This window comes from Girardinichthys multiradiatus, chromosome 10, assembly GCF_021462225.1.
Source record: "Girardinichthys multiradiatus isolate DD_20200921_A chromosome 10, DD_fGirMul_XY1, whole genome shotgun sequence".
Classification (NCBI taxonomy): domain Eukaryota; kingdom Metazoa; phylum Chordata; class Actinopteri; order Cyprinodontiformes; family Goodeidae; genus Girardinichthys; species Girardinichthys multiradiatus.
The window spans coordinates 37,402,461-37,425,813 of NC_061803.1; the positions used below are offsets into that span (position 1 = coordinate 37,402,461).

The 23,353-nt window shown below is 40.3% G+C and overlaps 1 protein-coding gene across 1 annotated transcript in view; it reads right to left on the bottom strand.

The window, feature by feature from the left end:
- The window catches only part of rab3gap1 (RAB3 GTPase activating protein subunit 1), an 80,074-nt gene that overhangs the window by 37,017 nt on the left and 19,704 nt on the right, over window positions 1-23,353 (bottom strand). Inside the window, exons 5-7 of the mRNA XM_047376963.1 lie at window positions 21,717-21,795; window positions 12,426-12,545; window positions 3,646-3,811 (exon numbers count right to left, since the gene is read on the bottom strand). Of these exons, the coding sequence (XP_047232919.1) occupies window positions 3,646-3,811; window positions 12,426-12,545; window positions 21,717-21,795 (365 nt within the window). The remainder of the gene's footprint in view (window positions 1-3,645; window positions 3,812-12,425; window positions 12,546-21,716; window positions 21,796-23,353) is intronic.

The following is a 23,353-nucleotide window of genomic DNA, read 5'->3' on the forward strand; positions in this document are numbered from 1 at the left end:
TTCATACTTGACAGGAATTATTTATTAGATTAAATTTGTAGAGTGTAAGTGTCAAAATTACATTGGATTTACATTCATCTAAAACTTATCTTCATGCAAGACAAATCAGGAAGATGTGTGACTTATTTCTAAGTGAAATATTGATGAACTGTATAACGACTGAAGTTTGTGTTTTGTTGTTGATGGAACTGAATTGCAGTTAAAAATATCTGGATTTTATTTATGTTGCTTTCGTTAAATTCATAGTGACACATAGTTATGTCAGAATTCATTTCTTTGGTTCTATGTAATGTGATCTTGATTACTAGAACATTCCTGTTTAAACCTTTTGCTGGATTGTCGCAGGGGTTGGACCCTGCGCCAGAAGGGGGAATGTCAGAATAAAGTAACATGGGGATATTGCCAAGATCAATTTTTTCCACATCTTTGTGTGAAGGTAGGATGTTGTTTTACTGTCAAAAGCTGTCCACGGTGTTTTCTCAAGTTTCACAGACGGTGAAGGCTGCATTACCAGAAACAGCCACTTCCACCCTACAGTCCTTTATTCCTGGCGACTGGATTCTGCTCAGAGAATCTAGGAGAAAACACAGGAAGTCCAGGTGCTGGAATGGCCCATATCAGATCCTACTAGACACCCAGGAAAGCTGCAGGAAAGCTCCCCAGCTTCATCTGGCTTCCACAACACAAGTCATCTTCCAACTGGATCATCCACGGCCTGAAAGGTGTGAGGACAGCGGACCACCACAAGACAAAGAACTGTAAGCGGATCACTGGCGAGTGATTGAAGAGGTGGTTGAAGAACACTGTTCTTACAAGGGCACAATAATCTCTTGGGCAGTGCAACGTTATTTCAGAATCTACTTAAGGCCATCGCCTTGCCTGAAGGTTAGAAATCATAACTATCATTATGGTACAAATTTGAAATGTGTTCATTTCCGCCGTTGTGATAATTTGTTTTCAGTACCAGAAGAAAGGAGTTCTAATGTAAATTCTTGTATTAAGTGCTCTAAGGTGTTCCAAAGTGTATGACCTTTAGGTTACCTTTCTTTCTTCAGAACATCTGTGTTAGTGGAGGAAGCTGTCAAAACCAGGAGCAGCTGGGTCTGCTCATAGATAACGTTGTTACACCTGACCCGAGGACGGTTCAGGGCCATAAAGCATAAACTCTTTTAAGTGGAGATAACACCCACATACTCTTTAAATACTGTGTGTAAATGTTGACACCACACTGAACCCAAAGACAGAAGAAGAGGAGGAATGATTGAGTTTCTCTCACTGGGAGTGGTGGAACTTCATTCTCCCCAGAAGACACGTTTGGCGAACATTTTATATTACATTTTGATGTTTCTGTATCTTTTTCAGGTTATGATTTAACTTTGTGTGGATGAAGACTCAGTGTGTGAATTCATGGACGCATAATATGATGTATGCATGTTTTTTAATGATTTTCTCTTTTACAGGTAGTACAGTAATATTTTTACTTATTTCTACTTATTCTTAGAAGGACATTTTAGATTGTGAACTCTTTTATTAGAGTTCAAAAGGGGGATTGTAGAATATAAACTATTTATGTGTGTAATATTAACTATCTCTGTGTGTAACTGACATGTGTACATAGAGCATAGGGGGGGTCAAGCTTAGGGAGTGAAGCATAGAAAGTGCAAGGTCCTTGGGGAGGGAAGTAGAGAGTCTAAAGTCATAAATTAGTGAAGGACAAGGAATCACTGATGGGGGAGAAGAAGACAGGGGAGAACAGCGCACAGAGAGGGCAATACTGGGATCATCACATTCAAGGCAACGTTTCTGCAGAGACTTGTTTGAGCTTTTTGTTTATGAAATTAGAAGAAATCTGACCAAGTTATTTACATAAAATAATTTTAACGAACAGGGTTGCGCAAGATGCAGTCAGACTGTGGGTAGAAAAATAAATCCTTAGTCTCTAATTTCTGCTGCACGTATGAAGGTGCTGGCTTTATTTACCATCAAACCCTCACTTGTGTGGCCAGACTCAATCTCTTCTCAAGTGTTCACCAGCTGGTTAAGCATAACAATAAAGCTATTTTAAACACTTGTTGTCAGAGACCTGCTGCTTGATTCTAAACCACAGTTTGCAAAAGAAAGCAAACGCTATAAGTAGCAGTTTTATACTTTCTGGCCATCGCGTGGGCAGGGCTACATCTAACCTGTGTTGGATGAGTGCAATTAGTAGCACCGGTATAAATGGTGCATGATTTCCTCAGTAGTTTGGTCTGCTGCAGGTTGGCAGAGCAGAGAGCATAGGTGAGACTGGTTCGTTCTATTTATCTCGATGAAAGTATGCATCCATGTATATACAGTGCTTATCACAAAATCAGCTCATGCCATAGTCACACAAGCATGTGTTTAATAAAGACCAACAGAACAAAGCTTGAGAGAGACACATTTATTCTACTGCGACCCAATGGCTGTCTTTAGTGCGCAAAATGGTGACTTTTGTGTGGTCTGAGAGGATTGGACAGAAAATCATAGATCTTAGAGAAAAGAGCGATGCACTAGTTGAAAGACACCATGAATACCTACATTTTGATGTATACATAATTAATGTACTACGAACGATGTGGGAGTAGCAGTAATTTGTTTGCAAACTTTCAGGATTTCTATAGAAAAGGTCAGCTGCAGAGCGGGGTCATGTGACCAGTTGAGGCGGCAAAACAGGTGAATTTGAGCTCAAAAAGCCTAATTTTTCAACAGTGATTTTGTAAAAATGGTAAAAGATATTAAAAAGCTGAATCTTTTGGAAATAGCCCAAGGCTGTGTCATTCATCTGATACTGGAATGGTGTTTCTGGGTGCAAATATGTGAAGTATGAAGGTTTCAACAATCACAAAGTTTTAGAAGCATCTGAAGCTGTTTCCCATTCATTTGAATGGGATTTGAAAGAGTTAAAAATTTAAAAAAATATAATGTGGTGTGAAAAGACATAGCCGACATCTCCTGTTGTAGCAGAATGGCTGAAATTGCCATTGCGTATTATTGTGTATTATTGTGTGAATGCCTTCAGCATTCACACAATAATACACAATAAAGTTGACACTGACAAGAAAATGCCTGAGCTCAATAAAACTAACAAGAAATCTTAATATTTTAAAAATAAATAAAACAATAAAAATAATTTTAAAAATCATGCTATGATTGGCAATAACATTTATCTGTGTGAAAAGTAAAATCAAGTCCACAAGTGTGGCTCAGTGGGAAGACTGCTTGTCTTGCAATCTGAAAATTGTGGGTTCAATTCCAGCTTCCAGCAACATGTCCCCTTAGCAAGGCACTATGAGGGAGCGTATGAATGGGTGAATGTGGGTCTAGTGTTAAGCACTTTGAGTGGTCAGCATGAATAGAAGATCAGTATAGAGAGGCTAAAGGAGTCTTTCACGTTAAAGAACTCCTTAGCAGAAGTTTGTTGGATCCTCAACATGAACGTTAAAGTCTCCAGCAATGACACACCTGTCAAAATATGACAAGGTAAAGAGAACTAGGCAGACAATGAATGAAAATGGCAAATTTGGACTCTCTTTGGCAGCCTGTAGACAGTAACTGTGTAAAAAAACTACAAACAGTTTTTAATATTTTGTTTTTCTCCGGTAGGTTGTGCTCCTCAGTACTTACTATTTTAGACCTAAAGATGTCAAGGAGGCCAGACAGGTGGTTGTACTGGCTTGGCACCTTACGAAGATGGACAATCTCAAAGTCTGTGCGCACCCCTGGTCCTTGGCACTCTCCAGCATATATCTTTCTCCACTTCTGCTGTATCTGCACAAACATGGGGACCTGACTGGATGGACAAGATGAAAGAGGCTGGTTTTAATACTTCTCAAAAACTAGTTCAATGTTCACTTTATACAGATTGTGTTTTGAATAGAATAGAATTCTTTATTTGTTATTGCTCTACATGGGTGCAACGCAATTTTCACAACAGAACAAAAAGAGTGCAGGCTAGTAGTGCAAATTAAAGAAAATAAATATTAAAAAGTTAAAAAAGTTATAAAAAGTTATAAAAAAAAGTTATAAGGACTGTGCAGGTGGAAAAAAATATATATACAACAATATTGACATTTGCTGCCCTAAACTAAATTACCTCATGTTCCTTTGCTTTTAGGAGCTAAAGACTGCTTTGAAAAGTTGTGTCATTAAAGGCACAAATGCCAAGGCCTAAAGTTTTGGCCCAGACAGTTTTTGTGTTTGTAGCTTGATTAGAGATTATTTAACAGTGTGTTCAGATGAAGAATACCACATATTAACCCCAATGACCCCCATAATGACTTGCTGGCAGTCTTTTTACTGATTGACATCAGACTCATTCAATAAATGAGAACGTTATAGAAAAGTTCATTTATTCCAGTAACTTTGATCACTGATTACATTGTATAGATCAATTCCACAGAGACTGTTTTCAAGCCTTTATTTCTGTTATGATTTTCTGCTTTCAGCCAATGAAAACCTGACATTTAAGATTAGAATATGACTAAGAAAAAACATGGGCTTCATGAAAGGTATGTTTAATAATGAGGTTTGCAGACACTTCAGCTCCACCACAGCATTTCAATGAGGTTTTTCTTCTTCATCCATTCTACTGCAGACCTGCTGTTGAGTTTCAGTTAAGGATCCAGTTTCAGCCAAGCTTTAGCTGTCTGATAGAGGGCCTTACATTTACCCTTATACAAATGAGTTCAAGACAGTAAAGATGCTGGAAGCCTTTCTGTTCAGTGGGACAGATTATTATAATGGTGTCTTTACTGGTCTCTGTAAATAAAATAAAAATAAATCAGGAAGCAGTAGCTCATCTAAAATGATGCTTCCTGAGTCCTGACCAGCAGCAGGAAAACAGATCACATTACAACAGCTCACAGGTCATTGCACTGCCTACCTTTTGGTAAAAGGAGTTTCTGGTTTGAACCATATAAACCCTTCAGGTCTACAAAGACCTCCTGACTCTCAGTGTTCTCAGCACCAGATCTAAATAATAGAAACATTTAGTTTCTATTCTCAGCTCTGGAAAAACTGTCTGAAAACCTAAGAAGTGCAGAAACTCTTGGTTTCTTTATATCAGGACTGAAAACATTTTTGTTTAAAGCGGCTTAAAAAATTACTTTAATCAGGTTCTTTTTTTCAATGTATAAACTCTTGATTTGCTTTAAATGAGCAAAGACATAATTTTTTTTATGTGATACTTATATTTTACTAATTTTAATGTTTCTGGCTTTTAATGTAATTCTCCATATGACAGTTCGTTTATGTTCCTGTACAAAAACTTGCTTTTACAGACCTAAGTTGTGCTTTCTTCTGGAAATGCTTCCAGTTAATCCATGATTATTCAGGCCTTTCCTAACTGGTCTGTCATGATCTTGGACATTTCTGGCCTGTTTCTGGAACCACAAAACCAGTTTATCCCTTAAATAGAGAAAACACAGCATATTCAGTTTCATTACACTATCCTGTTGTAAACGGGACGTTCTGGACAACAAAAATACGTCCCCTGTAGACATTTCATTCGTATGTTCAGAATTAATGTGTTTAAAACTGAATCTTTATGCTGATTGTGAAAAGAGGAAAATGTATCATTCAATTCAAATAATTCAATTTTGTTCATATAGCGCCAATTCACAACACGTCGTCTCAAGGCACTTTACAAAGTCAATTTAATCGAATAATACAGATTTCAAATTCACTTTCAGGACTGCAAGACGTTGCTCTGATTCTATTTCTCTTGCTCTCGGTGGAAGACACACATGTTTTCTCTCCATCCCTGGTGATCTCTGCTTCTGCTTTTTGTCTGTATTTTTCTCAGAGCCTCGCTTTGCATATCCTCCAAACTTTTAAATGATGGATTTGGTCAGCTGGACTCTCAACGTAATTGATCACATTTGTTTTTCAACGGAAAGACAGGGTAAAGGAGAACCTCTTGTCCAGACGGGACGTTGTTCTCTCGATACACAATGGATTCTTGGCAGCAGTGGAAGATTGTGTGCCTGACTATGATGTCGGTCGAGGACGTAGAAGATGTGTACATATTTGGACTTTTGATAACAGGATTTCTGCTTTTTTGGAGTTGGTGGTTACCTGGCTTATCGAGTGATTCGCAAAACGTGGACGGCTGTCCAAAGCTGTCTGCAATGTTGGATGGAATCTGTAGAGCGATCAACACTCAGACTGAAATGTGCAGAATCGCAAGGTGGACACGATTCTTGAACAGAATCGCAGCCTGGCAGCGGCTGGACTCAGAAGTTAAAGGATATAATCTTGGAGAAGTTGTACGCTCGAGATCTGTGAAAAGTACCAGAAATTTGGCTATTTGGATTCGCAATTGAGACATACCAGTAAAACTCTTAATGTAGTTGGAAATTCACAACTGCCTAAACCACAACATTTATTGTTTTTCTAAATCTGGTGCCCCAATGTGGCCTTGGCAACTTCTGCTAACTGGCTATCGACAAAATATCTCCTGGATGTTATATAAACACGACACTCTTCCCCAGCACTCCCCTACCAGCTGTGTGCTGATAGGACTATGTGGCCGACTGATAAAACTTCCACCTCTCTTCTCAAGGACAATGATCAGTGTTGACAGTCTAATTCTTGCAAACACACTCAGACTTATATATTTGCACCCTCAAGATTCCACCGTACCCTTGCTAAATCTTTACTTATGTGTGTGTTGCTTACCCATGCTGAGGTTTTATTGTACTACTTCAGACTGTATTCTGTATTTTTTTCCTCCTATCTTACTTTACCTAAATGTGTGATTTCATTACTTTTCATAGATTTTCAGATTTCTCAGAAGGATTACCAGCGACGATTTTACCCCAATGACCATAGATCTAGATTTCTGAGAAGGATTGTATTACAACTATTACAACTATTACCAGTGAAAGCCAAACATTATTAGTATTTGAAAGTTTGGACCTTCCTTCTAGCACAGGATGAATTCCTTACCAGAGAGGACTTAATGATCTAATTACCTCTATTAGAAAGGGTGGATTAGAACCAGATCTTACCAGTAAACTCCCAAGGATTATTAATGTCATTTGATTTGTTTTTTTGTTTGATTTTCTGTATTATTGTAATGTTTTTCTTCATGTACAGCGCTTTGAGTGCCTTGTTGCTGAAAAGCGCTAAATAAATTTGACTTGACTTGACGCAGGACTCAAAGCTCCAGGAGAGGCAAGTAATTTGCTTTTTATGTGATTCATGCTGAAGAACATCTGCACACAGATACACTATCTCACAAAAGTAAGTACACTCCTCACATTCCTCTAAATATTGTATTACATCTTTTCATGTACCACATATGCTAGGGTTTTAGGTGTGGAGGCATTCTTGGCAAGTCCAGCACTTTTACCCTCAGTTTCTTCAGCAAGGCAGTGGTTGTCTTGGAGGTGTGTTTGGGGTCGTAGGGCACAATACTGCCCTGCGGCCCAGTTTCTGAAGGGAGTGCATCATGCTCTGCTTCAGTATGTCACAGTACACATTGGCAGTTATGGTTCCCTCAGTGAAATGTAGCTCCCCACTACCAACAGCACTTATACAGCCCCAAACCATGCTTGACTGCGGGAAGATACACCTGTCTTTGTTACTTCACACCTGGTTGCCACCACACAAGCTTAACACCATCTGAACCAAATAACTTGATCTTGTTCTCATCAGATCACAGGACCTGGTTCCAGTTCCAGTTTTCTCAAATAATTGTTTTCAGTCTTCTCGTGCATCATCTTTAGAAGATGCTTCCTTCTAGGATGACAGCCATGCAGTCATATGACACAGGGGAGGGAAAATGGTTAATTGGGCACAATTTGGCCATTTTTACTTAGAGGTATGCAGGGTTTTTATGTCAGTCTGCTACCGCTTCCTTTCACCCGATGCGACCGCTAAAAGTAGTTTTCTAAAATCATCTCAGCTTCGAAGGGTGGGTATAAATGGTGTCATGACGGACCTGCAGAAGAAAATCCCCCCCTCTACGCTCATAAATATTCCTGGTGAGAACCCTGGTATACTATGGAGCCCGTGAGGGGACATGGGGGAATTTGTTTCTTTTGCATCCCCACGCAATACTTTTGCGTCCCCACGCAATACTTTGGCGTTCGCTCGCAAAAGTTGTTAATCACCTTACTTTTTTTCTTTTTTAGATTTTTGTTTTCTTTCAGTACTACAACAAAAAGCATAAGAACCTACAATAGAACACTTGAACAGAACAGTGCACAACTACATAGATTAGCAAAGCACAATTATCCTTCCTAAAAAAAAAAGAATACTAATTAAAGCTGCAAGCAGCATTGAAGGGCCTCGCACCTCAGCGCAACTCGGCCTGTGCAGCGACCACGGGAGCCTGGCATCGCCGGCTGCACGCCACCAATGAGGCCGCTCTTCAATTCCAAATGTCGCCACTAAGGAGGGCTGTGAGCAACATGTCAAATAATCTTTGGTCATGCAGAGTTCTGGTCTGGTGAGAAGCATTCAAAATTTGGAGTAAATTGGACCTTCCAGATGGAAGCTGCACTCACTTGTTTGTTAGTGGGCGGGGCTAAAACAATGTCATGAATTGCCTGTGCCAACATGTTCAGCATTGATCCCTGATGATGTACCATATTCAGTTCGGAGTAAATCGGACCTTCCTGATGGAAGCTATACTCTTTTGTTTCTTAGTGGACGGGGCTAAAGTGATGTCATCAATTGACTGTGTCAAAATGTCTATCATTAACTCAAGATCATGTATACTACATTTCAAGTGGATCCGATGATGTATGAGAGAGATATAGCCCTTAAAGTGTCCTAGGGGTGATGTTGATCCAAATTACAATGTAATCCATTAGAGCTGTTTGGGGGTTGACAAAGATTGACCATATTTATTTTGGAGTGAATCGGACCATGCATGTGTAATTTAGAGGCAAACGTATGGCCATGGCGTGACATCAGAATTTGCCACGCCGCCACAGCCACACCATCCAGCAGAGCCAGTGAATACTGGCGACTGTCTTAGACCATCATGTTATCTGTTACTTGGGACAGTTTCACATTGATTAGGTGAAGAAAATGAAAAATTGACTCTCTAAAGGAAAACATGACACTTCCTGCTCTCAGGGGGCGGGGCATTGATAATGTCAGCATCTGATCAGTGAATATTGTTTAGGGCCAGAGGCAGATAAATCTCAGAACGTTTCAGGTCTCTGTGACTTTACTCGTAGGAGGCTATATCAATTTCGTCTTTTATGGCAAGAAGTTATATTTTGAGGCGTGGCCACGCCCAGACGCTTTCGTGCAGCAAAAAGCTTTTGATAACTTTTGATCCCCAATGCCTTAAGAGTATACTGAGTGATTTTCAAGTCTCTAAGTCAAAAGCTGTAGGAGGAGTTTGCTTAGATATGCGGGCTAGAAAGGGCAAATAAATTCAATCTAAAATGGCCGACTTCCTGTGGGGTTTGGACCAACGCTCCAAGAGACTTTTTTGTAGGTCCTGAGAAGTTACATATGTGTACCAAATTTCAGATTCCTCGGTCAAAGCATGGCTTGGGGCTGTTTTTTATTTTATTTTTCTAGGGGGCGCTGTGGATGAATTAGGCCACGCCCACCAAATATGTCATCAGATCTCTGTTGAGGACTGGACTAGTATCAATCACATTGAATTTGGTGCAGATCAGATGATGTATGTGGAAATTAGAACCAAATGTATGCCCATGGCGTGACGTCCAACTTCGCCGCGCCACCACAGCCACGCCCTTTTATGAAAAGTCACTGTGCTTCAAACTAAGTTAGACCCACTAGTTATCAATCACCTGACATAGTTTGAAGCAGATTGAATATAGACAGGCAGATAGCCACCTTTCCAAGTAGAAAAAGTGACTTCCTGTTCTCAGGGGGCGTGGCTTTGATGATGTCAGCATATGACCCCATAGGATCATCGGGAAACCGAAGATCCTCCTTCTTGCCAACTTTGGTGTGATTTGGCGATTCTTTGTGAAAGTTATTGCACTTTTTCACGTCATTTTCGTGCTCCGGCCACAACCCCTGAACATGGCCGAAAAGTCACGATTTTGATAACTTTTAATCCCCCATGCCTTAACTGCACAACTGACCAAATATGAAGCCGATAGCTCAAAATCCCTAGGAGGAGTTGGTTAACGTTTGAGGTGAGTAAAAGTGAAAAATTGGCAAAAATTGGCATTTGACCCAAAATGGCCGACTTCCTGTGCGTTTTAGGGCATACCCCCAAGAGACTTTTTTTCTTGGTTTGAGGAGCTCTACCTGTGTGCCAAATTTCAGATCTCTACGACTTACGGTTTGGCCTATCTCACTTTAGGGGGCGCTGTAGAGCCATTTGGCCACGCACACTGACAACGACATTAAGGAACAAGAATTTCACGAATTGCCCCGCAAAAACGCAACCAAGCAACCAATGAACTAACCAAAGAAAGAAATTCCCAAATTGCCCCGCAAGAACGAAAGAACGAACCAACCAAAGAAAGAAATCCCCAAATTGCCCCGCAAGAACGAACGAACGAACGAAAGAAAAAGTAAAGGCCCGTGCAGTTTTCTGCTTGGGCCTAATAATTCACAGTTATAAAGATCGGGCCTAATAATTGACAGTTATAAAGAATTTATATATCCTGGCACAGTCAAGATCACAAAGCTGTCTAACAATTACGATTCCTTGCTCTTAATGTATTTCAGAAGAGAGTCCCATGTCTGATCAAACTCAACTCCTCTGTCATCATTATACAGTCTTAGTCTCTGAAAGTGCAACATGTCGAACATTTCTCCCATCCACTCAGCAACCGTTGGGACTGAATCCAACGTACACATACATAAAATTTATTTCTTCGCCATTACCATCCCAAAAAGAAGAGCACTTTTCCTCGTACTTATTTGCAAAAGATACAGTGTTAACAGCTCCCAAAATTGCTGTTAGAGGGTTTGGTGACAAATTTTTACAAAAAGAATCAGAAAAACATTTTGTTGCCTTTTTAATTGGCTGTGAGATTAGTTATTTTGAGGGGACAACAGTTTACACTATTATACAAGCTGGACACTGACTACTTTACATTATATCATCTTCATTGTTGTCCCATGAAATTATATAAAAACATTTTCACAAGAATGTGAGGGGTGTACTCATTTTGTGAGATACTGCATGAGGAACCAAAGATTGGTAGAACTCCAAATGCATATTTTTTTCATGTTCATGTAAGTCCATAAAGAAACTGAATTTCATGTTTCAAACACAATTCTGTGTGTCCGGGTTGGGTCCATTCCTGGTTGTGAGCATGAATGACCTTTTGATGAACATCTTCAAGATCAGCTGTCGAGCTTCTGAGCTTGGAGAAGTCTTTGTCAGCTATAGCAGCCAGCTATAACTGACTCACATGTGTAAATGCAGTCATAATCAGCAGGATTCTATCGATGTTTAAGGGACTGAATTGGGCTTTTTTCATTTTGAACCCCCAGAATTTTCCCCAAACACAGTTTGGGTTGCAATGCTTGTACGCTGTCAATGATGGTACCTGACCTGATTGAGTGGCTCTTTGAACTCTCTCAAAAAAGGGGACGTATGACAGCAAGCTTCTGTTTACATCTCTGCTCCAGCATCTGCAGGGCTGTGCCCTCCATCCCTCTTCTGAAGACTTAAGTTCAACATGTTGAGATGTTCTAAAATAGCCATCATGAAGTGCACCTTTTCCAGCCAATAGGCTCATTTCGGTTTCAGAAAGGAAAGAGCACTTTGCTGTCTAGGAAAGGGGAGTCCTTTGCTTTTCCAGGAGGTTTTTAGGTGCCCCAGACTTCTGTGCATTCTGTAGGAAACATCTGATGCAGAATGCAGTGGAACCTCAGCAGTTTTCTATTCAGTGACTTCTGAAGTACAGTCACACCCTCTTGTGCTCCGGTCATACTCAGTGCCCCATCAGTAGCCACCAACACCAAGTGGGTGGTGTTTATAATGCTGGTCCAACACAGCCTCAGAGTTCTGTGGGATTTTTATACCTTTTCCTGGTACAGATCACATTCTCTTTATTATGTCCTGATAAGTAAAACATGAGAATTTCCAATAAGGGTGTACTCTCTATCTAACTTATCTACTATCATTATTACTACTATGAGCAACACTAAAACAGCTCATTATTGATGGACAATAAAGGCTAACGGAATGTGAATCTAACTGCTAGTGGGAATCTGTCTTTACCAGTAGATTAAAAAGCAGAAATGTTGAACTTTAATGGGTCTTGGTTTTAACTTAAAAGGAGGTATGAATGAGATCATGACAACTTGACTGAAACAGATCTTTTCTAATATAGTGGTCATATATCCAAGTGGCAGGATTCTACATCCAGGTTGCACTGACACATTAAAGCAAATGTGAGTTTTTCTATTGTTTATCTCCTATCAGTAACAAAGCCACTCACCAGCCACTGTTGGCCAGAGACATGGAGATGGAGCTGAGCAACAGGTTGCTTTTGGACTCACTGATGATGGCTTCACAGTTTGCTCCGGGGCTGATGACAACAAATTCTCGCAGGCCGTACCTATCAGCACAAAAAACATAACATTCAGAGGAATACCACACACTAATGATTTAAGAAATAAACAGCTGGATTTTTTCTCCTCATAAAATTAACCTTGGTTAAAATCTAAATACAATTCCTATTTCAATACAACATATTGAAAACGTGGGCAACATCCTGGGAAAGGTGGAAAGAGGAGTTTTTAGGAACAGAACCCTCTGTCAAAATTTCTACAAGCTTAAGGTAACTGTAAGGCATTTAAAGAGTTTTTTAGGACAATTAGAGTTTACATTTAAGATCCATATGGGTCGGGCGTGACGCTGATGGTGTAGGGGTTAAGAGCGCAACTACAGGTCCTTCTCAAAATATTAGCATATTGTGATAAAGTTCATTATTTTCCATAATGTCATGATGAAAATTTAACATTCATATGTTAGATTCATTGCACACTAACTGAAATATTTCAGGTCTTTTATTGTCTTAATACGGATGATTTCGGCATACAGCTCATGAAAACCCAAAATTCCTATCTCACAAAATTAGCATATTTCATCCGACCAATAAAAGAAAAGTGTTTTTAATACAAAAAACGTCAACCTTCAAATAATCATGTACAGTTATGCACTCAATACTTGGTTGAGAATCCTTTTGCAGAAATTACTGCTTCAATGCGGCGTGGCATGGAGGCAATCAGCCTGTGGCACTGCTGAGGTCTTATGGAGGCCCAGGATGCTTCGATAGCGGCCTTTAGCTCATCCAGAGTGTTGGGTCTTGAGTCTCTCAACGTTCTCTTCACAATATCCCACAGATTCTCTATGGGGTTCAGGTCAGGAGAGTTGGCATGCCAATTGAGCACAGTGATACCATGGTCAGTAAACCATTTACCAGTGGTTTTGGCACTGTGAGCAGGTGCCAGGTCGTGGTGAAAAATGAAATCTTCATCTCCATAAAGCTTTTCAGCAGATGGAAGCATGAAGTGCTCCAAAATCTCCTGATAGCTAGCTGCATTGACCCTGCCCTTGATAAAACACAGTGGACCAACACCAGCAGCTGACACAGCAACCCAGACCATCACTGACTATGGGTACTTGACACTGGACTTCTGGCATTTTGGCATTTCCTTCTCCCCAGTCTTCCTCCAGACTCTGGCACCTTGATTTCCGAATGTTATGCAGAATTTGCTTTCATCCGAAAAAAGTACTTTGGACCACTGAGCAACAGTCCAGTGCTGCTTCTCTGTAGCCCAGGTCAGGCGCTTCTGCCGCTGTTTCTGGTTCAAAAGTGGCTTGACCTGGGGAATGCGACACCTCTAGCCCATTTCCTGCACACGCCTGTGCACGGTGGCTCTGGATGTTTCTACTCCAGACTCAGTCCACTGCTTCCGCAGGTCCCCAAGGTCTGGAATCAGCCCTTCTCCACAATCTTCCTCAGGGTCCGGTCACCTCTTCTCGTTGTGCAGCGTTTTCTGCCACACTTTTTCCTTCCCACAGACTTCCCACTGAGGTGCCTTGATACAGCACTCTGGGAACAGCCTATTCATTCAGAAATTTCTTTCTGTGTCTTACCCTCTTGCTTGAGGGTGTCAATAGTGGCCTTCTGGACAGCAGTCAGGTCGGCAGTCTTACCCATGACTGGGGTTTTGAGTGATGAACCAGGCTGGGAGTTTTAAAGGCCTCAGGAATCTTTTGCAGGTGTTTAGAGTTAACTCGTTGATTCAGATGATTAGGTTCATAGCTCGTTTAGAGACCCTTTTAATGATATGCTAATTTTGTGAGATAGGAATTTTGGGTTTTCATGAGCTGTATGCCAAAATCATCCGTATTAAGACAATAAAAGACCTGAAATATTTCAGTTAGTGTGCAATGAATCTAAAATATATGAATGTTAAATTTTCATCATGACATTATGGAAAATAATGAACTTTATCACAATATGCTAATATTTTGAGAAGGACCTGTATATGCAGAGGCTACAGTCCTCGAAGCGGCTGTCCTGGGTTCGAGTCCCGGACCCGGCGACATTTGGCAAATGTCTCCCCCTCTCTCTACCCCTCTTTCCTGTCTACCTACTGTCAAAAAAAATAAATAAATAAAGGTCACTAGTGCTGAAAAAATATCTTTAAAAAAAAAGGATACATATGAGTCACAAAACTCCTAATATTTTACTAATAATCAATGTAATTCAATTCAATTCAGTTTTATTTATATAGCGCCAATTCACCACACATGTCGTCTCAAGGCACTTTACAAAGTCAATTCAATTGAATCATACAGATTTCAAGTCTGGTAGATACATTCCAATTAATCCTAACTATCAAACAGTGCAGTTGGATTCAGTTTATTATTCAAATTGGTTAAAAGTTTTTCTATCTGAGGAAACCCAGCAGATTGCATCCAGTCAGTGACTTGCAGCATTTACTCCTCCGGGATGAGCATGTAGAGACAGTGGACAGTCACTGGCGTTGACTGTGCAGCAATCCTTCATACTGAGCATGCATGTAGCGACAGTGGAGAGGTAAAACTCCCTTTTAACAGGAATAAACCTACAGCAGAACCAGTTTCAGTGTGAGCGGCCATCTGCCACAACCAACTGGGGGTTTGAGAGAACAGAGCAGAGACAGAAAAGAACATAGAAGCACTGATCCAGAAGTACTTTCTATAGGAAAGAAAAGTGAAACACTGATGGTTATAGATCCTATAGGGGCTTCATCTAAGAGAGAAAGACAGCTAAGCAGAAGAACTTGCCAGTTTTCAAATCTAGAGTATGCAAGAGAGCACATACAGTTAGTCACAATAAAAGCTCAGTCAGTAGCTATGTCTAGGAGAGACAGGGTTAAACACTGGAAGACAGGGCAAAGTGTATGATCTGTATAAGGTGAGCATTAGGTTGGTGGCAGCGGCAGCTTGGCCGATGTCACCCCTTCAAGAAGGTGGCACAGCTGAACACAGAGACAGGTCAGATGTAGCTTCTGGAAAGAGAAAAAACTGAGAGAGAACATAAAGTTAAAAGCTGAAATAACAGCCAATAACGCAAAATAGGAGAGTAGTATGAGAATGTAGCAGAGAGAGTGAAAGTGGTCATTATGTCCTCCAGCAGTCTAAGCCTATAGCAGCATAACCACAGAGATAGCTCAGGATAACATAAGCCACTCTTAACTATAAGCTTTATCAAAAAGAAAAATTTTAAGCCTAGCCTTAAAAGTAGACAGGGTGTCTGCCTCACGGACTAGAACTTGGAGCTGGTTCCATAGGAGAGGAGCCTGATAACTAAAGGATCTGCCTCCCATTCTACTTCTAGAGACTCTAGGAACCACCAGTAAACCTGCAGTCTGAGAACGAAGTGCTCTTTTAGGAACATATGGAACAATCAGATCTCTGATGTATGATGGAGATAAATCATTAAGGGCTTTATATGTGAGGAGGATAATTTTAAATTCTATACTGGATGTAACAGGGAGCCAATGAAGGGAAGCTAAAATAGGAGAAATATGATCTCTCTTTTTAATTTTTATCAGAACTCTTGCTGCTGCATTTTGAATCAGCTGAAGGCTTTTAACTGCATTTCGTGGACATCTTGATAGCAAAGAATTACAATAGTCCAGCCTTGAAGTCACAAATGCATGGACTAGTTTTTCAGCATCACTCCTGGAATGGATAGTTCTAATTTTGGCAATATTCTGGAGGTGAAAGAAGGAAATCCTAGAAACTTGTTTAATGTGGGATTTAAATGACATGTCCTGGTCAAAAATAACACCAAGGTTTTTTACTTTACCAGAGGTCCATTTAATGCCATCCACATTAATTGATTGACTTAGCAGTTTCTGTTAACTTCTGACAACACCAGAAAATTTAAAGTCATCCAAGTTTTTATGTCTACAGTCAAGACATGACTGTAGTCTAACTCGTTGGGCTCATCAGGATTTATGGATAAACAAAGCTGAGTATCATCAGCATAACAGTGAAAACACTAGTGTTGTTTCCGTGCTATGATGAGCTCTGAAACCTGACAAACTCTTCAAACAGATCATTGGTGTATAAATGCTCACACACTTGATTAGCACTTATTTTCTCAAGAAGTTTAGATAAAAACGGATTATTGGATATAGGTCTGTAATTTAGTAAATCATCTTGATCAAGCGAAGGTTTCTGAAGTAAAGGTTTAATTATAGCTACCCTAAAAGCCTGTGGTACATATCCATTTACTAAGGATAGGTTAATCATACCTAAAATGGTACTGGTAATCAGAGGGAACACTTCCTTAAATAATCTGGTTGGGATTGGGTCTAACATACAGGTTCAAGGTTTAGATGAAGCTAATATTTTTGATAACTCAGGAAGCTCCACTGTATCGAAGGAGTCCAAACATAGATCAGGTTCTACAGCTACCTCCACTGCTGTCTCACGTACAAAGGATGAAGTAATTATGTTCGGGAGTATGCCAATATATATATATATATATATATATATATATATATATATATATATATATATATATATATATATATTTTTTTTTTTTTTTTTTAATAGAATCATTTTTATTTAAAAAGAATTCCATAATTTCATTACTGCTGAGAGCTAAGGGAATATATGACTCAACAGAGCTATGACTGTGTATGTTTAGCAACTGTACTAAAAAGCAACCTAAGATTATTTTTATACTCCTCTTAATGAGGAGAAATAAGCTGTTCTAGCTTGGCGAAGTCTCTTTTTATACAACAGAAGACTATTTTTTCCAGATTAGGTAGGAGTCCTTTAGGTGTGTAGAGCTCCATTTTCTCTTAAATGTGTGTTTTGAAGTATGCAGCTCTAAATTAAACCAGGAAGCCAGTTACCTTTGAATAATTACCTTCTTTTTCAGGTGGGCTACTTTGTCTACGATGTAATGGTACTTCCATTACAGCGTGAGGAAGTAACACTATGAACAAGAGAATCAATTTGGGAAGGGGAAGAAACACAGTTATTACCCTTATCTGTTTTTCTGTGATAATGAGGAAATAAAAAATGGAACAGATTCTTTAAATATTGTTACAGTACATAATAACTGACACATAAAGCAGGTTAAATAGAACCAAGGGTCAAGTTTGTTCTAACCTCAAGCGGTTTTCCATCCAGGTTAGTTTATTTAAACACCTTCCTAAAGTAAGCAGTTCAGTTACTGGTGGTGAGGATTAGCTTAAGATCCCTGTTATCAAGCCTCAACCAGAACCTGGCAGCTTTTCTCACTCAATGAAAATTGGTTAAAAGGACAAAATATGGAGAGCTGTTTAATTCAAAATTAAAGAAATACTTTTATTGATAAATTATTAATATTCCATGAACTAAGTAAATATCCCCATGAAATAAGACAAAATAATTATGTTAAGACAAGATAAAAATTTATTTTATTTAATTCATTTCATTTCAAGATTTATTTAATTTATTTTGTAATGCAGTTTTATTTTGTGACAAAGCTACTTTACGTATTTCAGTGACTTTTACTTTTTAACCCCGTTTTTCATTTTAAGCTCTTTTTATTTCATGTTCTTATATTCAAATGAGGGGGCAGAGTTTTATCTGTGGGGCGGCGTTGGGCCCGCAGGACCGAACTTAATTTGTGAATCTGCCTGCCAGAAGACAGCAATAATCCTTTTAGCACGTCATACACACACATAGTGCTATTTATTTTCCATCTCAACTAAATACAGCCACCTTATGTTATGGGTCTAACACTGTTTATTTAATAAAAACCAATAATGACATCATCATTTGAAACTAATTACTGACTAACAGGCAGAAGTAACAACAACGACATCCCATAGGCCGATAATCTGCATTGGCCTTCACAAAAACAGTGGCAGCCGCTGTGGCAGCATGTAAAGGCTTTTACAGCCGGTCTGGCACCCTGTGGCAGCCTGGTGGCCAGGGGGCTTCAATAGAGTGGCAGTGTGTTTTTAAGCATTTATTTATAATTTTCTGTTAGTGACAATTCAGAATAGCTGCTCGTGCTATTTAATAAACCGACTGTTTGTGCACTAAGTCTTCGTCATCCTATCAGCACGTCATTCATACATACACATAGTGCTATTTATTTTCCATCTCAAGTAGGCTAAATACAACCACCTTATGTTACGGGTCTTAGGCTGTTTATTAAATAAAAACCAATAAAGACGTCATCATTTAAAAGTAACAGGCTATAACAATAATGACATCCCGTTTGCCGATAATCAGCATTGGCTTCCACAAAAACAGCAGCAACCGCCGTGGCACGCTTTTACGGCCCGTCTGGCAACAGGGCAGCCCTGGCTCCCTCCAGCATGCTGCGGTACTTAAATCTAAGTAAATTAAGTAAATCTTAAAGTAAAATAAAAAAATCTTGAAATGAATTAAATAAAATAAGATGAAAATTTCTTTTAACAATCATTTTGGTTTTTTTCGTGGGGATATTTATTCAATTCATGGAATACTTATTAATAATTTATCAATACCAGTATTTATTTATTTATTTAATTTTGAATGAAACAGCTCTCCATAACAAAACACTATGTTTTCATGTGTTTTGTCACTTTAACCAATTTTCATTGAGTTGGTATTTGTAAAGAACTGGAGGATGTCAACGACAACATGGCACCAGTAAACCTAATTGAGTAATGCAACTTCTGATGAATCAAACTGTTTCGTTTTGTCGTCTTCTGCTTTATCTGGGACTGGGTCACGGGGGCAGCAGACTCAGCAGACATCCAGACTTCCTTCTCCCCAGACACCTCATCCAGCGCCTCCAGGGGGAGCCCAAGGCGTTCCCAGGCCAGCCGAGAGACATAGTCCCTCCAACGTGTCCTGGGCAGTCCCCTGGGCCTCCTCCCAGTGGGACGTGCCTGGAACACCTCCCGAGGAAGGCGTCCAGGAGGCATCCGATATAGATGCCCAGGCCACCTCAACTGGCTCCTCTCGATGTGGAGGAGCAGCGGCTCTACTCTGAGCCCCTCCCGGATGGCCGAGCTCCTCACCCTATCTCTAAGGGAGTGCCCGGCAACCCTACGGAAGAAGCTCATTTCAGCCGGGATCTCGTTCTTTCGGTCATGACCCAAAGTTCATGGCCATAGGTGAGTTTAGGAACGTAGACCAACCGGTAAATCGAGAGCTTCGCTTTTCGGCTCAGCTCTCTCTTCACCACAACGGACCGGCACAGCACCCCCATTACTGTGGCAGCCGTACTGATCCGTCTGTCGATCTCCCGCTCCATTCTTCCCTCACTCGTGAACAAGACCCCGAGATACTTGAACTCCCCACTTGAGGCAGGAACTCCCCTCCAACCTGAAGAGAACAAGCCAAACTGTTTTCCAGCCTTATATTTGTTTTGTTGATCTGCTGCATCATCATCCAAATTTGTAATTGTGTTTCCTTTTTCCTGTAAACATTAATGTAATTAACCTGGTAAAAAAAAAGAAATTCATTCAAGTCAACAAACTAATTATTCCATGATTGTTTACTTTAAACAACTCCATGTGAAATCTTATCCCTAAATTAGTCTATGATCAAAAGGAGAGTGTTTATTCCTGTGCAACTAAACATTAACCTGTCCAGTTTCCACAAGCATGCCTTACTTCTCTCCACAGAGACAGGTAGTTTACCAGGGGATTGGTTTGATAGACATAGACATAGCCTTTTTAAAGCTGTGATTTCAGCAATAAAGTTATAAGTGATGATTCTGTCACAGCGACTAAATTTTATAACGTATCTGTAAACAGGTATATGATTTAGAATCTGTTACAGTTAAAATTGACAGAAAATATTGTACTGTAGACTATTTTAAATGACAATATTGAACAAAATCAACCAATATAAATAGAAAAATGTATTCAATTTCAATCACTTGTGAAACTCACCTTTTACTTCCACATTGTTAGATGTATCCTTCCAAATCACAGCTTTTATGTTTAGATATTCATTTCTAATTTTGTGTCAAAGCTCCAGATGCTGAGATACCACTAGAATTTCCTTCATCTTGGTAAATATGTACCAGATTGTCTCAGATGAATGAATGAATGAAATTATTGACTTTACTGTCATTGATAGCAACCTACAAGAAAATTAGGAGCATTGCTCCTTCAGTGCATGTCACATTACAAGCACAATATGTACATACAACAATTACTTAATAAAATAAAATTATAAAATCCTCTAAAAATTCATTCATTGAGCAGATAAATACCCCATCCCCCTCCTCTGCTCTTGCTGAAGTTATCGCAGGTCTGGAACCTGAGAGGGTGCAGCCACGTCTTGGTGAAAATCATCCTGCAGCAGTTCTGAATGTCTTTGTTAGAAGCAATGTTAAGTTCCAGCTCATTCATGTTATGCAGGATAGACCTGGCATTTGTGATTGAGGCCCTGGGAAGTGGACATTGATTGGGTAGCCTCCTTAACCGGGCTAGTAGGCCTGGTCAGCATTCTCACTTCTCCTCCCTCTCACGTCTACGCCTTTGTCGCTTGCTGATGCTGACCACAATCCATGGAGAGCCCTCTGATCTGGAAATGTAAACTGGAATGTTTGTTGACTGAGGAGCGCTGCCATCACAGAGCGCTGGGCTAAAACTATTTGAACGTGGGTGCAAAGCACACAGCAGCCCACTTTGCCATCGAGAAACACACAATGTACACAATAATAGGCTTTAACGGAGTGTGGAGCACCCACTGTTTCCTATGTGACTCCAGCCAAACCTGACACACTTTTATTTCTGCACAAATCTACAAGCTTTCACTGAGAAAGTCATTGTTGACACAGTGAGGCAGATTCAGCTGTACTGTAGACACAGGTAACAAGATCCCAATTTTCAGCATAAACAGTCCTGCTGTTTCATGCGGACTCAGGTTGGTGAAATGCAGATAATTTATTCTGCAAAATCCCCTCTGTAATGGTCATACTGTTTTGTCATTAACTAACTGCCATCTACCCAACAACCAACCTGTCAGTTTAGGAACTGTCTGGTTATTGTTGCTTCTTGCCAAATTTAAGGAAACCTAATATGCCATGTGTCCATTCAAGGTCCTGCTGGTGCTGCTGGAATGACTGGGGGATATTTGTTATGGATCTGAATTTGCATTAAATGATCATTTCAACCTACTGAGGAATGAAGATGGTTTCTAAATGAAGCTCCAGAATGTGCTTTGGTTTGTTAAGTAGCAACCTTAGTAAAGCCATAAAATCCAATAAACTCACCATCTGACCAGACAATGGGCTCGAGGAGGAAAGTCATTATGCATACACAGAAGATCCTGCATTGCCAAAGGTAATGCATCTGGGGAGAAGAGGAAACAATGGCAACATAATGTAGGTCGACACTCAATTCTGCAGGGTTATAACAAATACTAATAAATGATTGATATTAATTGATATTAATACCCGGCGAGTTGAGACAAAGAAAAACAAAGCTAAAATCTGTTAAAATTATCCCAAAAGACATAAAAATTAATGATAAAAGGAAATTAATTATTTTAACTGAAGTACAATAAATTTGCGATGATTAAAAAAAATTAAACGTTTTAGAATATTTTTGTTGCATCTGTTGGAACATCAATAAAATTATTGAATAATGAATATATTTCAGTATTTTGTTGGATTTCAGTAGTTTTAATTTTATGTAAAATTAAGTTTTATTTCTTGTGTTAGAATTACATCCAACATGTAGATTTTATAGAAGTTACATCCTGGTTTTGTGTTTAGCTGTGACACCATTCTGGAGAGAAGCCACCTGGTGAAAATAGCTCAATGTTCTCTGTCTGTGCTAACCAGCTAGTCAGCAGCACAGGAGACTGTACTCTCGCCATTCCTTTTCACTTGGTGCACATCACACTTCCAGGACAACACTGATCCCTGTCTTGAACTGGAATTTTTTAAAGAAATGTTCTATTTTTCACTCCATGGATTTTAAAACTGACTTAGAGTTAAGGTGACCAGATATCAAAAACCCAAATCCAGGACTACAAGGATGCATATGAGGGACATTGTGGGACACATTACCAACACTATGATGACGTCAAAAATTTGAATTTAACATCTCACATTACATCCCCCAGTGGGCCCACCACCTGCAGGGGGAACCGTGAGGGACCGGTGCAAAGAGGATTGGGTGGCGGACGAAGGTGGAGACCTCAACGGCCCGATCCCCGGATGCTTAGGCTGGCTCTAGGGACGTGGAATGTCACCTCGCTGGGGGGGAAGGAGCCTGAGCTTGTGCGGTAGGTCGAGAGATATCGACTAGAAATAGTCGGGCTCGCCTCCACGCACGGCGTGGGCTCTGGAACCCATCTCCTTGAGAGGGGTTGGACTCTCTTCTACTCTGGAGTGGCCCACGGGGAGAGGCGGCGGGCTGGTGTGGGTTTGCTTGTTGCCCCCCAGCTCAGCCGTCTCGTGTTGGGGTTTACCCCAGTGGATGAGAGGGTTGTATCCCTGCGCCTTCGGGTTGGGGAGAGGTCTCTGACTATCATTTCAGCCTACGGGCCGAGTGGTAGTGCAGAGTACCCTGCCTTCTTGCCGTCCCTGTCGGGGGTGCTGGATAGTGCCCCTCCCGGGGACTCCATTATTCTGCTGGGGGACTTCAACGCCCACGTGGGGAACGACAGTGACACCTGGAGAGGCGTGATCGGGAGGAATGGCCTCCCCGATCTGAATCCGAGTGGTGTTTTGTTATTGGACTTCTGTGCTAGTTACGGATTGTCCATAACGAACACCATGTTCAAACATAAGGGTGTCCATCAGTGCACTTGGCACCAGGACACCCTAGGCAGGAGGTCGATGATCGACTTTGTTGTCGTATCATCAGACCTTCGGCCGCATGTTTTGGACACTCGGGTGAA